This window comes from Colias eurytheme, chromosome 9 (assembly GCF_061535395.1).
Source record: "Colias eurytheme isolate Ceu_HAF_F1 chromosome 9, ilColEury1 Martin Lab GWU primary, whole genome shotgun sequence".
NCBI lineage: Eukaryota > Metazoa > Arthropoda > Insecta > Lepidoptera > Pieridae > Colias > Colias eurytheme.
In genome coordinates this window covers 11,936,608-11,952,456 of record NC_142988.1, presented here as the reverse complement: position 1 = coordinate 11,952,456, position 15,849 = coordinate 11,936,608, and the positions used below count along the sequence as shown (strand labels likewise).

The 15,849-nt window shown below is 33.0% G+C and overlaps 3 protein-coding genes across 3 annotated transcripts; 1 reads left to right on the top strand and 2 right to left on the bottom strand.

Moving 5' to 3' along the window:
- Nucleotides 1-4,119: 4,119 nt before the first annotated feature.
- LOC149906167 (RWD domain-containing protein 4) lies at nucleotides 4,120-9,861 on the bottom strand. The gene is made up of 5 exons (XM_090105046.1): nucleotides 9,685-9,861; nucleotides 9,259-9,382; nucleotides 8,829-8,932; nucleotides 5,231-5,417; nucleotides 4,120-4,546 (listed from the first exon to the last, which is right to left on the bottom strand). The coding sequence occupies exons 2-5, from the start codon at nucleotides 9,364-9,366 to the stop codon at nucleotides 4,382-4,384; spliced, it is 564 nt and encodes a 187-aa protein (XP_089961172.1). The 5' UTR covers nucleotides 9,367-9,382; nucleotides 9,685-9,861; the 3' UTR covers nucleotides 4,120-4,381.
- Nucleotides 9,862-10,331: 470 nt separating this feature from the next.
- Nucleotides 10,332-11,598, top strand: aurA (aurora kinase A). The gene has a single exon (XM_090105036.1). It carries the CDS (start codon nucleotides 10,393-10,395, stop codon nucleotides 11,437-11,439), a length of 1,047 nt encoding a protein of 348 aa, XP_089961162.1. The 5' UTR covers nucleotides 10,332-10,392; the 3' UTR covers nucleotides 11,440-11,598.
- Nucleotides 11,599-11,615: 17 nt separating this feature from the next.
- On the bottom strand, nucleotides 11,616-14,921 carry Ir68a (Ionotropic receptor 68a). The gene is made up of 6 exons (XM_090105035.1): nucleotides 14,892-14,921; nucleotides 14,593-14,741; nucleotides 13,900-14,281; nucleotides 13,501-13,787; nucleotides 13,144-13,280; nucleotides 11,616-12,696 (listed from the first exon to the last, which is right to left on the bottom strand). Exons 1-6 carry the CDS (start codon nucleotides 14,904-14,906, stop codon nucleotides 11,810-11,812), a joined length of 1,857 nt encoding a protein of 618 aa, XP_089961161.1. The 5' UTR covers nucleotides 14,907-14,921; the 3' UTR covers nucleotides 11,616-11,809.
- Nucleotides 14,922-15,849: the final 928 nt, after the last annotated feature.

The window sequence follows — 15,849 nt, the reverse complement described above, 5'->3', positions numbered from 1 at the left end:
CAAGTCAGCCCTGCGTTGTTAACAAGTACATCCAGTTTGCCAAAGTTTTTAATAACGTCTTCAACCACGCGTTTCGCATCATCGTCAACGCTGATATCTGCCTTTATTATGAGAGCTTTCGGTCCAACATCTTCGCATTTTTCTGCAACTTCCTTTAGTTTCTCCTCCTTTCTACCTACTATTGCAACGCTAGCTCCTTCTTTAGCGAATGCGATAGCTGTAACCGCTCCAATTCCAGAACTTGCTCCCGTCACCAAAACTACTTTATTCACAAAACTCATTTTATTGGTTTATTTTGATGTGAACTGACTGGAATTCACTGACAATTTGATTAAAATCACGACGATTAAGAAAATTTTAACTTCGATTACGCTTTAAAATAACTTATCATGTTTTTTGGAGATATGCTATCTCTGTGGCACAACTATTCGAAAAGGAAAACTGTCACTATGCAATTTTACTACTCAGTAGGTACTCACTTACCTATTTAAAAAAAATGTCTTTCCTATTTATATTCCCTATACTTAAGCTTTGTTTTGAGAATCATGGAAAATATCGAAAATGATGCAAATATTATGACTCGCATTTTATACTATTTTTTCAGATATTTAAGACTTTTTTGTTAGTTTCGGGGACTTTTGATGTAATGGAAAGGAAATTGAGAACCTTTTTAGATCTTTTGCAGTTGACTTTAATGTGTAACTATGAGTTTACGTAAAAAAATAGAGATCTTTAAAAGTCTTTTAAGTAACTATCCATGTTTTCACGTCAGTTTAATAAGGAAGATAATAATAATTAAAATTAATAGATAGATAATAATGAATTATTTTATTCACTTTAAAGTTGATTATTCAGTTGTGTAATATTAAGTATGTCCTTCACAATAATTATGTATTGTTATCAAATTATTTAAACACAATATAACACTTAGAGCGTATACGCAATATGCGGGTAGCCGCATTGCGGGTAGCCGTCCGGCTGACCGCAAGCACAATTATGTACGTAATATTCATTTCTATGCGCACTGCGATGCGGCTACCGCAGACCGCACAGTGCGCATAGAAATGAATATTACGTACATAATTGTGCTTGCAGTCAGCCGGACGGCTACCCGCAGTGCGGCTACCCGCATAGTGCGTATACGCTCTTAATAAACAAGAGAAATACTTTAAAGATAAATTAAATGCCAGTAATTTTATTAAAAAAAAGACGTGTGGCACTCGGGGACTGCCGCGGTAAAGCTATTGCATAGCACGCCTTCAAGCCACACCTCCGCCCGTCGGAGTGGGGAGCGTGAGGTTTTTTCGTTACGGAATTTCTAGATTCGGTCCTCGCGCTCAAGGCCTGCGATAGAAGCTATGCAATAGCTTAAAAATTTAAAACCTGTGAAAAATTATGAGATCCCTAATATGTATCTATAATATTGTACAAATACGATAAAAACAATTAGAATTCAAATACATATTACATCGGTAAATTAACATTTTAATTTCGCTCCATTATCACAAACATAATTAGAACCCGTTATACTTTTCGCCTTGTCACTCGCCAAATACATAATAAGTTCAGCTATTTCTTCAGGTTCTGCTATTTTATTGAGCACCGTTAGAGGTTTGGCTTCGTCCCAGGAGGCTTGGATTCCAGAATTTTCCATCACATCTGTTCTAACTGGCCCTGGGCTGACTGCATTCACTCGCACACCAGATGGCGCTAGTTCCAAAGCCGCCGCTCGAGTAAAATGATCAACACCCGCCTTGGAAATTAAGTACGACAAAATACATGGTATCGCCGGTAAAGATGAACCACCTGAACTAGATACATTTATGATATTACCTCCACTCTTTATCAAGTACGGTAACGCAAGATGCGTCGTGAACACGTGTGCACGTAGATTTGTACGCATAACTTCGTCGTAGCATTTCATTAGGTTTTCATCTAAAATACTAGCGTATCGACCTATTCCAGCGTTGTTCACTAGAACATCTAGTTTGCCAAATGTATCTATAGTATCTTTTATGAGATTTCTTACTTCGTTGTCGTTGGATATATCGGCTTTTATTACCAAGGGTTTCGTTTTACACTGCTGTGCAACGTTCTGTAGTTTCTTTTCATTTCTACCAATCATGGCGACCTTTGCACCTTCTTTGGCGAAAAGAATTGAAGTAGCGGCTCCTATACCAGAACTGGCTCCAGTCACAAGAACAACTTTGTTAAGGAAACTCATGGTTATAAAGCTAGCGCTAAAATTGGACTGAGACAAAATATTTTTGCATATGAGATATTTCTCGTATTGACCCAAGTGTGAGTTCTTTGTTAAGTACACATTTGGTAAACATTTATGAATAACTCTTAATTGCATTTCAGAAATTAAGAATTTTATAACTGCTCTATTGTATAATATAAGTTATAGTTATAGGTATAAAAAAATTATGAGACGTTTACAAACAATCAGTGAGAGGGAATAATTTATTTCAAATTATGATTTAATAGGTATGAAAAACAGCAAGGAACAGTAAAATAAAACGTACATAAATGACTTCATCTTTATATTATAAACAAGTCTATGATATAAAATTTAAGCTATGAGTTGTAACAATATTTTCTTGAGAATTGCGTGTTCGTAACATCTTATATATAAAAATGAATCGCAAAATGTGTTGGTAAGCGCATAACTCGAGAACGGCTGAACCGATTTCGATAATTCTTTTTTTATTATATTCCTTGAAGTACGAGGATGGTTTTTATGTAGAGAAAACGTCAACATGTACCACGGGCGAAGCCGGGGCGGACCGCTAGTTTCTAAATAAAAATGTTTTTGTGTATGTAATGATTATTGCGGCAGCTATTTCACAGATAAATATTCTGTATAAAAATACTTATTTAAAATAAAGTATTTTATAATAGTGATGAATTAACAAATTTAAAATATATTAAGGAACTGTAGACATAAAAATTAACAAAGCATTTGAGAAGCGCTTCATAGTCTGTGGTGTTAAGAGATTAATTCATACAGTAATACATAATTTATTTAAAAAAGACTAACTGAATAGACCAGTTTACTTTTTTCAAATTTCCTTTAAATAATAGCTAGCTACTATTTAAAATTTGAAGTTGGGACCTGAAATGCTAAGAAAATCTCTAATAGAAATTTCATATCATTTCACAGGTTATAATATGATTTTAAACATTATCCAGGACTCAAAAAGCTATTTTTTTAATCAATCATAACAAAATGAATAAGGGCCGATTTTTCAATCCTTAGTTAAATCTTATTCGTGGAATATCGTATTAAACAACCATATCAAAAAAGTGTTATTTGCTCGTTTTTTGACATTTTACAGGCATCTGTATATTATTGTGTAATACTTTATTGGAAGGATAAGATTAATAATTATCCAAGGATTGAAAAATCGGCCCTTAATGTACCAGTACCTCTAGTCTTTCGCCTATACCGACGCATGTATAAAAAATTTTCGGCTTTTATAAAAGATTCAGGACACATTTTACAGAGCATATTCTGTGCTACCAACAATAAAATAAAAATTATTATATTAACAACACGACTAAACAACATACAGCACAGTATTCAATTTCTATAATACTTTTAAACACGAAAATGTACAAAAAATTTATTCTGTCAATATTGCCTCGCGTTTCCATCATGTTTAGTCCATTGAAATGTTACATTTTTTAGGCCTAGCCTTGCGTTTTTTAGAGGACTTTATTTTATTTTTTTGATGTGTAAGGGAGGTCAGTGTGAAGCTAACACCAAGTTTGTGGGGTCGCCCCCCTTGTCCCACGGCCGCCATATTGAAAATAGCGGTTGAAATGGTTTTTACGATATATCTCTTATACTATTTATCTGATAAAAAAAAAATGTTAGCATTATTTGTTGCAAAATAAATTCTCTACAACTTTGACTCAGTAACTTTTTGTCGTAGAACTATAAATAAAAAAGTTATAAGTGAAAATAATAATAAGACAGTGGTGGCGACCCCACAAACTTGGTGATAGCTTCACACTGACCCCCCCTACCTACACATAAAAAAAATAAAATTGCGTCCTCTAAAAAATGCAACCCCAAATGTCCTCTAAAAACTTTTCAATGGACTAGTTGTCAACTAATTGACATACAATAAACAACGACTCACAATCACGCTCAAAAATGTCCGAAACAAAACTCTACCTACGCGTGTAAAGACAGAGTTTTTAATGAGTGATGCAATAGACTTTGAACATTACTACAACGAAATAAGGTATTAATTTCAATTATCATTTTATACAACACTCTTTGACGATCTTTGCACGGCGATTGCGAGTCTAATTCTTTATAATACATCAATTGCCCCAATTTGCCCTTTGCCCCCTATCCCATCTATTGTCAAGAGGGTTGAACATGTGGTGCTTGTGACAGATGTTTGACGATATCGACCCAATCCCACCCGCGTGGTTTCTCCCCCCCACGCCCCATTTCTGCGCGATCCCACGCTCTTCGCTTTTGTGCTTTGCTTAACTGCTCTTTCTTTTCCGGTTTCTTTGTGTCCGCCTGTGGATTTGTTCAATAATTATATAAATAATAAGTAAAATATTTACTGGTAATACATTGATTCAATCATAAATTGGTTAATTAAGTAGAATTGTGTTCAGCATGAAAAATAGCTAGACCTGCAGTATTATATTATATATTAAATAGATGAAAAATCTATTGTTTTGCGTAAAATTGCGATATTCCTTTATAACCCAAAATCTGTCTCAAGTAAAGTAAATGACATTTGGTACAAATAGGCTAGAGTTTCGACTACATGTAAGTACATTACTTATACTTATATAGTGTCTGTGTAAAACATAAAATTTTTCAGCAATATCTGTTGAAAATGTCAGAGACATGGAACATAATGTCTGGAGCTTAGAATTTTAAGCAAATAACGATACCATTCTCATAATTTAAACAGCTATACTTCTATGTACTAGAGATCTATTTGCGAGGCTTAGTTCAACATCAAATATAAACTTTTATAAAATACTAGCTGTGCTCTGTGGTTTTACCTACAGTGCTCCACTCCTGTTGGTCTCAGCGAGATGATATATAGCCTATAGCATTCCTCGATAAATGGGCTATCTAACACCGAAAGAATTTTTCAAATTGGACCAGTAGTTCCTGAGATTAGCGCTTTCAAACAAACAAACTCTTCAGCCTTATAGTATTCGTACAGATAGAATGAAAACTTACTGGATCTGGATCGCTGATAGCAATCTTCTCAACTCTAGCGGCTATAACCTCATCTGTTTGTTCCGCCAATATCTCCGGAACTTTCTCCTTGAGGAACTCAAACATTGTGTATGTCATAGCGCAGCCAATCCACTGATCAGCCTCTACATTTAGTAAGTTTAAAATGTTCTCTTTTACTGATGGCAGTCTGGAATTTTAAACAGGTAGCATGTAAATATAAAACAACTTTATTTTTTTTTGTTTTCCAAACCAATTTACGTAAAGTTTACTCAAACTAGCATTAGCTTATGTTAAGGCTGCAGTCTAGCAAAATTGCGTTTTCAACAAGTTATTTGACAATTTTTTCCCGGCTAATGAAATGATAAACTGAATTTTTTTTTCTTGATTATCAATTAGTGTTATATACGCAATGCGCGTGAATTTTTTCACATTTATAAAGTTACTTTATGTTACCTTAATCAGGCCTTCAAGATAAGTCTCTTTCCCCCAAAGACATTTCGAGCTAAGTTTGTGCACTCACTACGTTGCAACCGATTACAATTTACACAATCTGATCAGCGCATTATTATCCTTATATAGTCGTTATTAAAAACTGCTGAATACAATTGCCGAAAAACTTATGATTTTCTTAATTAGAACGTTATAAATTCATTAAATTTCCCATTTTTTGCCTTACAAAATCTATTGATAAATACTGCTAAAAGTTATTTTTTCCATTAATTTATTCGAGTTGGTTGAAGACCAATGAGTATTAATCCTTTAAAAATTTTTTTTTTTAAAGGATTAAAATTTTTTAGGAGGATTAAAATTTAAAAAAATATTTAAAATAATTAGGAAAAATCCTAGCGAATTTCTTTAGTCGCGCTCCGTGGGCCAGAGCGTTCTGACGTGTGCTCTACGCTCGATTTTCCTTCATACCGAAGTGAAAGTTGCTCTACTTCATTAAATTTAATATTTTTGTTAATTGATTATTTTTATCTTAGTTTTGTGCAAATATTCGTATTTTTAAACATTTGATTTCGATATGGAAAATAAACGAAAAAAATACGCGTGTAACTACTAGAAAAAAAATTATCTTCGAACATAAAGTTAATGAAACCAAATAGATTGCAAAGGTGATTGGCAACAATTTCTTTATTTTACGGGGTGTCAGTAAAGGGATGTATATTTCTTTAAAACTAAAGTAAGCTCATAAATTTTCTTATAATATAATTTTTTTGAAGTTCCAAAAATGTTTATTTTTCGTTTGAGAAATACGAAATATAATATAAACTTGTATTGAGAACTTGAACTTCCCAAGTTCATCCGGGGAAATCCCCATACGGGGAAAATGATTTGTTTACTCCAAAATTGATCCGAGGTGTTTTAATTTTTTCTTCTAGTCATTTTCAACGTAGCGACATGTTGTTTGATTATTAATTTTGTAACTTAAATACAGGATGTTGGTTTTATATTCTGATCTTACAGACGCGCTGACAAATTTAGTCCGCCATTTCTAGTTTAGTCTACCAACTCTAAGTACCAATATTAAAACGAATGGATTATCATCACATCATCAAAACTCAGATGTAATGGAAGATCACAATAACATAGAAAATTCAGTGGGTGTTGAGAACTAAACAAACAGAAGTAACAGAGACGCGAAGAATAAAAAAAGAGGACGAAAACGATAATTCGTTGATGCTTTCCCTTTTCGACGTATTGTTAGGGTACATCACCAATCTGAAAAAAACAAAACTGATGATTCCCAATTGCTGATTAAAAATGAAAAACAAATAATCGACAACAGTGGTGAAAATTTGCTGATAACAATGAAACATCCTTCAGAGGTAGCAGATTTACTCAATTCAAATGTATCGGTGAACAGCGTAAAGGAGAGGAGGACAGGAAAACATTATGAATGTGGATGGTGGATTGTATACAGGGTGTAATCGATAAGTATGTGCAGGCGATTATGACGTTATTATTGCAGGTATCAAAAAACTTAAAACTGATATCGAAATTACTTTACCTAATGAGCAAAATGACAATAATAACTTTTTAAAAGTATAACGAGAAATATCTAAAAAATTTACTTTATACACTCCCATATCAAAAAGGGAAAATGGGACTAGTAGAAGTTAAATGTCTAATTCCGGCAAAAGACAGGAATGCGGAAGATGCGGTTAAAAAAAATTTAATATTTGAAATACAATGCAAAAAATAACACTTTTGTCATAGATAAGAATCATGACTATTTTTTCTAAATTCAGGGACAACTAAACGTTGCAGAAGCAGAAGTCTGCTTATTTGCTGTTTGGACTGGAGTGAATAATTCGTTAAAAATAGAATATATAAAAAAGTATGTAACGTTTAGGCAAAATAAAATGATGGACCATTATCAAGATTTTACATAAATTGCCTACTGTCAGAATTGATTGATTCGAGACTTCAGCATTCGATGCCCATCAAGGACCCATCCTATATCATTCAAGCGATTGAAAAAAAAGAGATAAATCCAGTGCAACCGATAAAGCATCAGAATGCTAGCAAAAGATTTATTAGGTTTATCAATATAAATCTATACAGGATGTCCCACTGTTGGTATACTAAGCTCAAAGGAGGTTATAGTTTTGCATACGCTGAGTACGTAACTAATACTTATAAAATTCTAGATGCATTTTTTTTCAAATAGATGAATTCTTAAAACTCTTTGTGTGCACCCATAACAAGAAACCCGCCCAACTTTGACACCAGCAAGTGAGCTATTGTTGATTGATTATATTTTCATAGACAAAATGCTCTGAATATTAGAGAAGCGGTATATGCCGGCTGCGCGAAACTAGAGAAGAAAACATGGATTTACAGGAAAAATTGAGCAAAAAATTTTTGGCGTAATTTTGTTGTTGAAATTTTTTTAAAGTATTTTTTACGTGATTAGTGTATGCAAAACTACAAGTCACCTCGCGCTTAGTATACCAATAGTGGGACACCCTGTATATTACACATAATATAATAAATCTGTAGAAGACGCGAAGACTGACATCCGCGCGGACGGAGTCGCGGGTGGAAGCTAGTCAGAAATAAATATCTTTTGTTTTCATTTAACACAAACATTACATTTTTTTTATTATATACAAAATTTGTTTATCCGTTTTATTAGTTAAACTGAACAACTTTCACTAAGAAACTTAGGTCGAAAAAAATGTATCAATAGAAAGTATTCGCAAATTTTGTGTACTGATAAAAGAAAAATCACCCGGTGTAATTTTCACGAAAATTGTTTCAAATTGTCATTTTAGGTACTTATTACGAATTTTAAATAATGCATACGAATGATTTAATTTTTAAAAATTAAGTGGAGCAACTTTCCCTTAGTACATTTGTATTATTTACATATAGGATGACAGGATGCATTTGTTTGCACTACTAGACCAAGCCCTTAACATAAGACATGCATTTACTTGATTTTACACGATAATATTAAAATGTCACGTAAACTGTCAAATACAGGCAATTTGAATACATTTTTAAAATGGTAGTTTTATACATTATTCAACGAATAAGTTTTAACCAAGGATTGAAAAATCAGCCCTTAATAAAAATTAAATTAACTCACAAGTGTTGATTATAGAATATTTCCAGATTAAAATTAGGTTTTTCTGTTGGATATGTGGGGCCCCACGAGATCTCAACAATGAAGGATTTCTCACCATCTTTATACTGAAATAATAAAAATAAATAAAAATGTGTGTGTGTACTAGTGTACACAACTACACACGTAAGAAGTGAAACTTTTTTATGACCTTATTTTAAAAAAAAATAACTAACTATAAGCAACTTTACAGAAATACGTCGAATCACAAGTGGCAGGGATAAGAAAAAGATGGCGCGTAACGGAAAATGTCACACGTAACAAAAAATGTTACACTAAAATTTTTTCCAACCCCGATAAAGAAGTTTCACTTCAAAAATGTTTTTCAACATACTTATTGCTCTTTATAAATTGCAATATTTTTTAAGTTAAAATGTAAAAGAAATATTCACACCTTATATTGATAAGTTTTATCATTTAACTGCTTGAAATTATCATCTCCTTCATAAATAGATTTTAAAACTTCAATTTCTTCAGCCTGTTGCTCCGCATCATCAGACATTATTACCGAAAAAAATCTGAAATTAAATATATAAATATATTTGTAACAAATTTTTTTCCTCACATTTAGGTTAAGCATTTATAATACAATAAGAAAGACATAATAAAGCCCATGTGTATGCAATTGTTCTCATATATTTTACTTGTCTCACAAGCAATGAAATGCAATGCGTCTCGTATGTGAAAACAATTTTCATTTGTGTGTTTACAGGTATTTATGAGAATTTATATCCCATGGCCTGTACACACATTTTAAAATGTTATTTTTAAAATAAAAAAACGAAGATGAAAGTACAAATTATAGGTTGCTTATACTTACCAGTGATAAAAGGGTGACTGGTTTGTGTTTTATGTCCTAATAGTTAAATACAATATTTTATAATTGTAATTATAATTAACTGTGTTTTTCAGGAGATCAATTGTTTTATTTTATATTCATAAACGTAAACGATATAATACCTATACCGTGAAAGAACAGCTGTACATTGACGTTTAAGTTTTGACGGCTCACCTGAATGTTTTTCTTGCGAATATAGCGTGGATATTGCTAATCTCAAAACTCCAAATGTTGCATATCTGGGTTTATGTTTAAATAATTTCCAAGTTTAACTATAATAACTAATATTAATGAATAGTTTGAAAAACGTTTATTATTTATTTTCATTGTAAAAAATATGAATTTAATAATTTGTTGTATTTGTTTGGTTGACAAGGTTGACAAGTGGAATGCACTTTTCAAATTAAAATAATATTAAATTCATCAAGAAAGAAGAAGCAATTTAGAAATCAATAAGATAAAATTATCTTAAAACAATTTTTTAAATCTAAAGTTATTAATATAAACGTTCAACATTCAATCACACTAACTTAGAAAGAAAAACATTAAAAACAAATTTTTATATGGTAACTTGACGACTAAATACGTTGGACTTGTCATTTTATTCAAAATTCAAATCAAATCTAAAATCCGCGAACATTGTGTTCATGAGTGCCTAACTACTAAAATAGGATTAAAGTATAATAAATTATGAATATTCAAAAGAGCGAGTCCAAAGAAAATAGACCTCCAATTGGTGGACGATCTTTAGTGCCTTCTACGAGTACACCGATGATTCAAGCAACAACAGATGGTTTCAAAGTACCAACACTGCCTGTAAGTCGACCCCTCGCTCACAACAACAAAGCAACAGCAGCGGGAGAGCCAGTAAAACCTGAAGCAAAGAAAGAGGAGAAAAAGAAACAATGGACTATTTCGGATTTCGACTTAGGACGACCTCTGGGAAAAGGTAAATTTGGAAATGTTTATTTAGCGAGAGAGAAAGAATCGCACTACGTAGTTGCGCTTAAAGTATTATTCAAAAGTCAAATTCACGATTCGGAAATAGAGCATCAAGTGCGTCGCGAAGTCGAGATACAATGTCGCCTTCGACATCCCAACATACTGCGAATGTACGGTTACTTTCATGACGAAAAACGCATATACTTTATTCTGGAATACGCGAAACATGGGGCTTTGTACAAATTGTTGAAGGAACGCGGGCGTTTCGATGACAGAACTGCAGCTATTTATGTAAGAGATTTGACCAAAGCCCTTATTTATTGCCATACAAAAAAAGTTATACACAGAGACTTAAAACCTGAGAATTTATTAATCGGACATAATTGGGAGTTGAAGATAGCTGATTTTGGTTGGTCAGTACATTCACCATCTTCTAGACGCATGACATTATGTGGTACTTTGGATTATTTATCTCCTGAGATGATAGATGGGAAGCCACACAGCTATGCCGTGGACATTTGGAGCTTAGGAGTATTATGCTATGAGTTGTTAGTTGGTTTACCTCCCTTTGACGCAAAGGATTCTCACCAAACTTATAAAAAGATACGCTATGTTATAATCAAATACCCAGATTTTATATCTGAGAAAGCCAAAGATTTGATGGGGAAATTATTAGTGATTAATCCTGAACAAAGGTTACCGTTGGCCAGTGTACTTCAGCATCCATGGATCTTAGAAAATGCCCCTGAAGGTGCAAAGGCACCGGCTTTTCATCCAGAACAAAAACTATTGTAGTATTAATTTAATAAAGTATACTCATTTCTCTTTGGATAATGTTCATATGACAGAAATATTTGGACAAATTTATTTAAACTTTGAAATACTGCATTATTTAAATTTTGTGAAATGTTTAATGAGATTTGATGTTTATGTATTTTTAATGATAATATGTTAGTCTAATTTTTAATTATGTTTAGAATGATAAAAATAAAAAAGTACATACTCAGTTAAATAGTATATTTTGTAATGACATTAGTTAATACATTCCTCTAAGTTCTATGGTGCCACTTAATTATGTTTGGAAAAAGACTTAAAAACGACTGACAAAATATTTATTTCTAAACAATCATGTAAAATAATTTTAATAATAAATTAGTTATACAAATCAATGCTTTTTATTCTTGGCCTTGTAATATTCATCTAAATAGTATTTATCAAACTGAGGGTCTTTTTTTACAATGAAATTCCAATGAATGAATTCACCTATGAGGCATAAAAAGCTCACAGAATAGCCAATGGCTAAAGCAATGAAGGCACAGTACATTTTTTTCAAATTTATTAAAGCCTTGATTTCCTCCTCACTGGTGTCTAAAGATCTTATTTTATACATGGCATCATTAAGCCATTTTTCTACCAGCCCTACTTCAACTATTCGACGTAAATATATATCGGCTAGAGGCTTCAAAGGTGAATTCTTATGAAACCCTATAGAGATAGGCGTGTTAACCACGCAATCGGACATTATATGAAGATTCCTTTCCATTCCCGTGGCATTCACCATTTCAGTGGCATTGATCGTCGAATTATCGTCTTGGATGTGCATGTTTGCATTTTTTCGTTTAACACTAAGGTATTTAAGGAAATTGGCGCTATCGTAGTATGCGAAAACCCCCTTTGCGATTCTTTCAGCGGCTTCATCAGGATCGTTAATGCTTTCAAATTTATCTCCGATTTTCTGCCCTTTCTCGTCTAAGGATTGTTGGAAGAAGTTCTTGGTTTCGCTGCCCCAGCCACCACATGTGAGCTTGCTATCAACTAGTTCTTTTAGCGTATCTATAGTGACCCTAGGTGCAGGGTTGGCTAGAATGGCCGTCATACTCGCTCTGTACGATACCACTAATAAGATACAGTATAGCCAGTACCATCCAGTCAAAAGTCGTATCGACCAGCCCGTTGGCAGCTTAGGCAGGGAAACGACAAGTAACATTCCATAGGTATATAGAATACTGTTTGTAATTTCGCCGAACAAGTATAAGCCGACTGGTTTTGCATCTGCAAACATTAGGCGTCAGTTAGCGTTCAAATGAGTCAGGATTACCTGCAAGCCTGTTTTTAATGAGTAAATTTACATTCAATATATGTATTATAAAGGCATGAGTTGAGAGGTTAATAACATTTGTAAGGTTAATAATGATATATCGGACGAAAAATTAAAGAATATTTAAATTTAACAGTTAAACTCATACAGATAAAGTTCAAATAAAAAGTAAATAGAATTCCTTTTAAGTAGTTTTCTCTTTCTAAAAATTAGATTTACCCACTAGCTGTGCCCTCAACTTAGTTCGCTCGTGCGTAAATTTAAAATAATTTTGTTTTTAAGCTGGACAATAGACAGATAGACAAAACTTTCAAAATTATAATTTTTTGCATGTAGAACCAGATTTCCATTTTGATATATAATAGATTTCAATTTTCAACTCTTTTATGCATTTGCTTTACCACTAAGGTTTTCTTTCTTGTCTGGATTTCTTGATTGTTCCTTGAAATCTAACAAGTCCAAGTAATAATAGGCTAAGCCGTAGAAAATCGATCCTGTCACCAATAGCACCAGGAGAACCGCGATCCACATGTACAATCTAGACAAAAAGTTTATACTTACATTAAAAATTAAAATAAATATTATGTTATAAAACCATTGAGATAAACGTTGTGCCGTGTGGAATGGACGACATTACCCTCATCGTTTTAATTTTTTTTTACACACAAGACAGACAGGTTAGAATTAAAATAAGGGAAATTACGCAATAAATATTAAATATTGTCAATTAAATAAAATTATCAAATAGAAGAGCTTACTTAAATGGCAAGATGAGCGTTTTCCACGAATTATCAGTCAGCGCTTCAGGCGTAAGGAACGTCCAACACTGCGATGTGTATGGTATACTTAGATCCGTTAAATCCAAATGGTACGGTGTGTACTGCAGATTGCCCAGCGCTAAATCCGCTTTACCATTCACTATTTCACCGAGTAGACCAGAAAAAGAACCATTGGCCTGCTTTTCACCCCATTTATCCAGCTCTGCGTTGATCGCTTGGTACAATTTTGGTTTGAAATTCATCTTTTGGGAGAGTGTGTTGAGGATCTGTAAGATTTATCTTCGTCATTTCTATATATCGCAGATATTTCTACTAGGTTTATGTTAGCACTATGAGTAACTAAATAAACGATAAGCATTGAAAAACAACTAAACTTACTTCTACCTCAACACCGCTGACTTTATTTGTCTCATTCGTTTTCATAACCGTCACAGAAGGGACGTGTTCCAAATACACCACCTTTAAAACCTCACCATTCAGATTGCTTGTTTTATCAACAAACAAGTCTCTTCCATAGTGAAACCTACCATTCCTCCAAGTATCCACCCTTTGAGATATAAAAACCTCTTTTATTGGGTTCGGGAATGGTATTGTAGAGAGATCGAACCAGGCTTTGCTTTTGAGTTTTCCAATGACTTTCTTATGGTGCTTTATAAAAATAACGTTGACTATTCGCTTCCAAAGATAGTGGAAGTCGCTGTGAAATAGTCGTATGTCGTGGAGCATTATGTACATGGCTCTTGTGTCAAGCAGACGGTATCTATTGAGAAGAAATGAATGGTTTTAATTACAAAAGAACAGCAGACTTGCAATTTTTTTTGGAGTTAATGCAAACTATTATCATAATATGATAGGTAACTACTATCTGACTTCGTCTGCTTTAAACGTTTTTTTCCATCTTTTGTTCATAGCTTTCCTTAATAAATGGACTATCCAATACAAAATGATATAACTTACGAGGTAACAAGCGTGCGAGGTAGGTAGGTGCGTGGCAGTATAAAAACATCATGATTGATTGCACCTATAATCAAGAAGGTAACATCACTCATAAGATAGGTGTAACAATATTACCTATCTCCAAAAGTAAGTAGTCTAGTAGCTTGTAAACCGTTGACTAAAATAATTAAGTAGACATTGCAGCCATCTTTCTTCGCTTGTCGTATAGATTCCAATGTATAAAAGTTTGGGGAGAGCAAATCTTCGCGTTCTTCTACAACAATCTAAAAACATTTTCTGATACATAAGTGATTTTTAATTACGTATCTAGTTAATTAATAAGTATATGGAAATTGTAGATGTGAAGGAATTATTATTATCAAATCGTTTCTAACTAATTAGGTATATTATTTTCAGTATAATATTGTGGTTACCGTTACAAAAGGCATTGGGAAAGTCTTCTTAAACAGCCCTCCTTCAAACACGTTCAAATAAACGGTATCGGTGATAGCGGCGACGCATGAAACGTCCTCCTTCCTTGCTATGCGATTCAATAGATCGATGATAACATACTGCAAATCTGTCTTTACTTTTAACTCTTTTATAATCGGCCCAATATCTGCAGATACCCTGCAAAATCCATACTAATATTATAAATGCGAAAGTAACTCTGTCTGTCTGTTACTCAATCACGCCTAAACTACTGAACCAATTTGCATGAAATTTGGTATGGAGATATTTTGATACCCGAGAAAGGACATAGGCTACCTTTTATTGCGAAATATGTACCACGGGCGAAGCCGGGGCGGACCTCTAGTATCAAAATATGTCTCAATAAACAATGGAATTGAAATACCGTCACTTTGGGTAAGTAAATTATTATAGAAGTTTTTTTTTTAGTTTTTTCAGCATATAAAGTATAAATGTTTCAAGCTACTCTTGTTCATTCCTTATCGTTTATTTATATGCTAAAAAATATTTTAAAATTAATGTTAAATCTACAAAGTTAATGAAATATTTTACTCACAGGAAAACCCCACACAGTACGAACGTTGTTATTCGAAGCATGGTTTAAAATGGAATAGCTTCTAGAAGGCTTCTAGCTTGTGGTGATTGACAGCTTTCGTTTATTATGTAAATTAAAGGGAACCTGACATTTAATCTAAATACATGTTTCTATCTTTACCTGTAACAGCTTTTTGGTTGAATGGAATTGACCAATACCTTGATGAATTGTTAATTTAAAATTAAGCTCTATTTCTTTGTTTATTTTCCATTCAACAATAATGTGTTTTAATATAAAAGGTTGTGCCATAGGAATCGTTACTGAGCACTCTTTCCTAAAGAAATGTGCTGTGAAAATTTATATTTATTTAAATTGCAATAGAATTT

Bases quoted from the DNA above. Each gene is read 5' to 3' on its own strand.
- Ir68a (XM_090105035.1), bottom strand. The intron at 13,281-13,500 runs GTAAGCTCTTCT...CTTTTTGTCTAG, and splicing joins ACGCTCATCTTGCCATTTAA to ATTGTACATGTGGATCGCGG. The intron at 12,697-13,143 runs GTAAAGCAAATG...TAATGTTTGCAG, and splicing joins CAAGAAAGAAAACCTTAGTG to ATGCAAAACCAGTCGGCTTA.
- aurA (XM_090105036.1), top strand. From the start codon at position 10,393: ATGAATATTCAAAAGAGCGAGTCCAAAGAAAATAGACCTCCAATTGGT.
- LOC149906167 (XM_090105046.1), bottom strand. From the start codon at position 9,366: ATGTCTGATGATGCGGAGCAACAGGCTGAAGAAATTGAAGTTTTAAAA. The intron at 5,418-8,828 runs GTGAGTTAATTT...TTAAAATTCCAG, and splicing joins ATATTCTATAATCAACACTT to ACTGCCATCAGTAAAAGAGA. The intron at 4,547-5,230 runs GTAAGTTTTCAT...ACAAATCCACAG, and splicing joins CTATCAGCGATCCAGATCCA to GCGGACACAAAGAAACCGGA.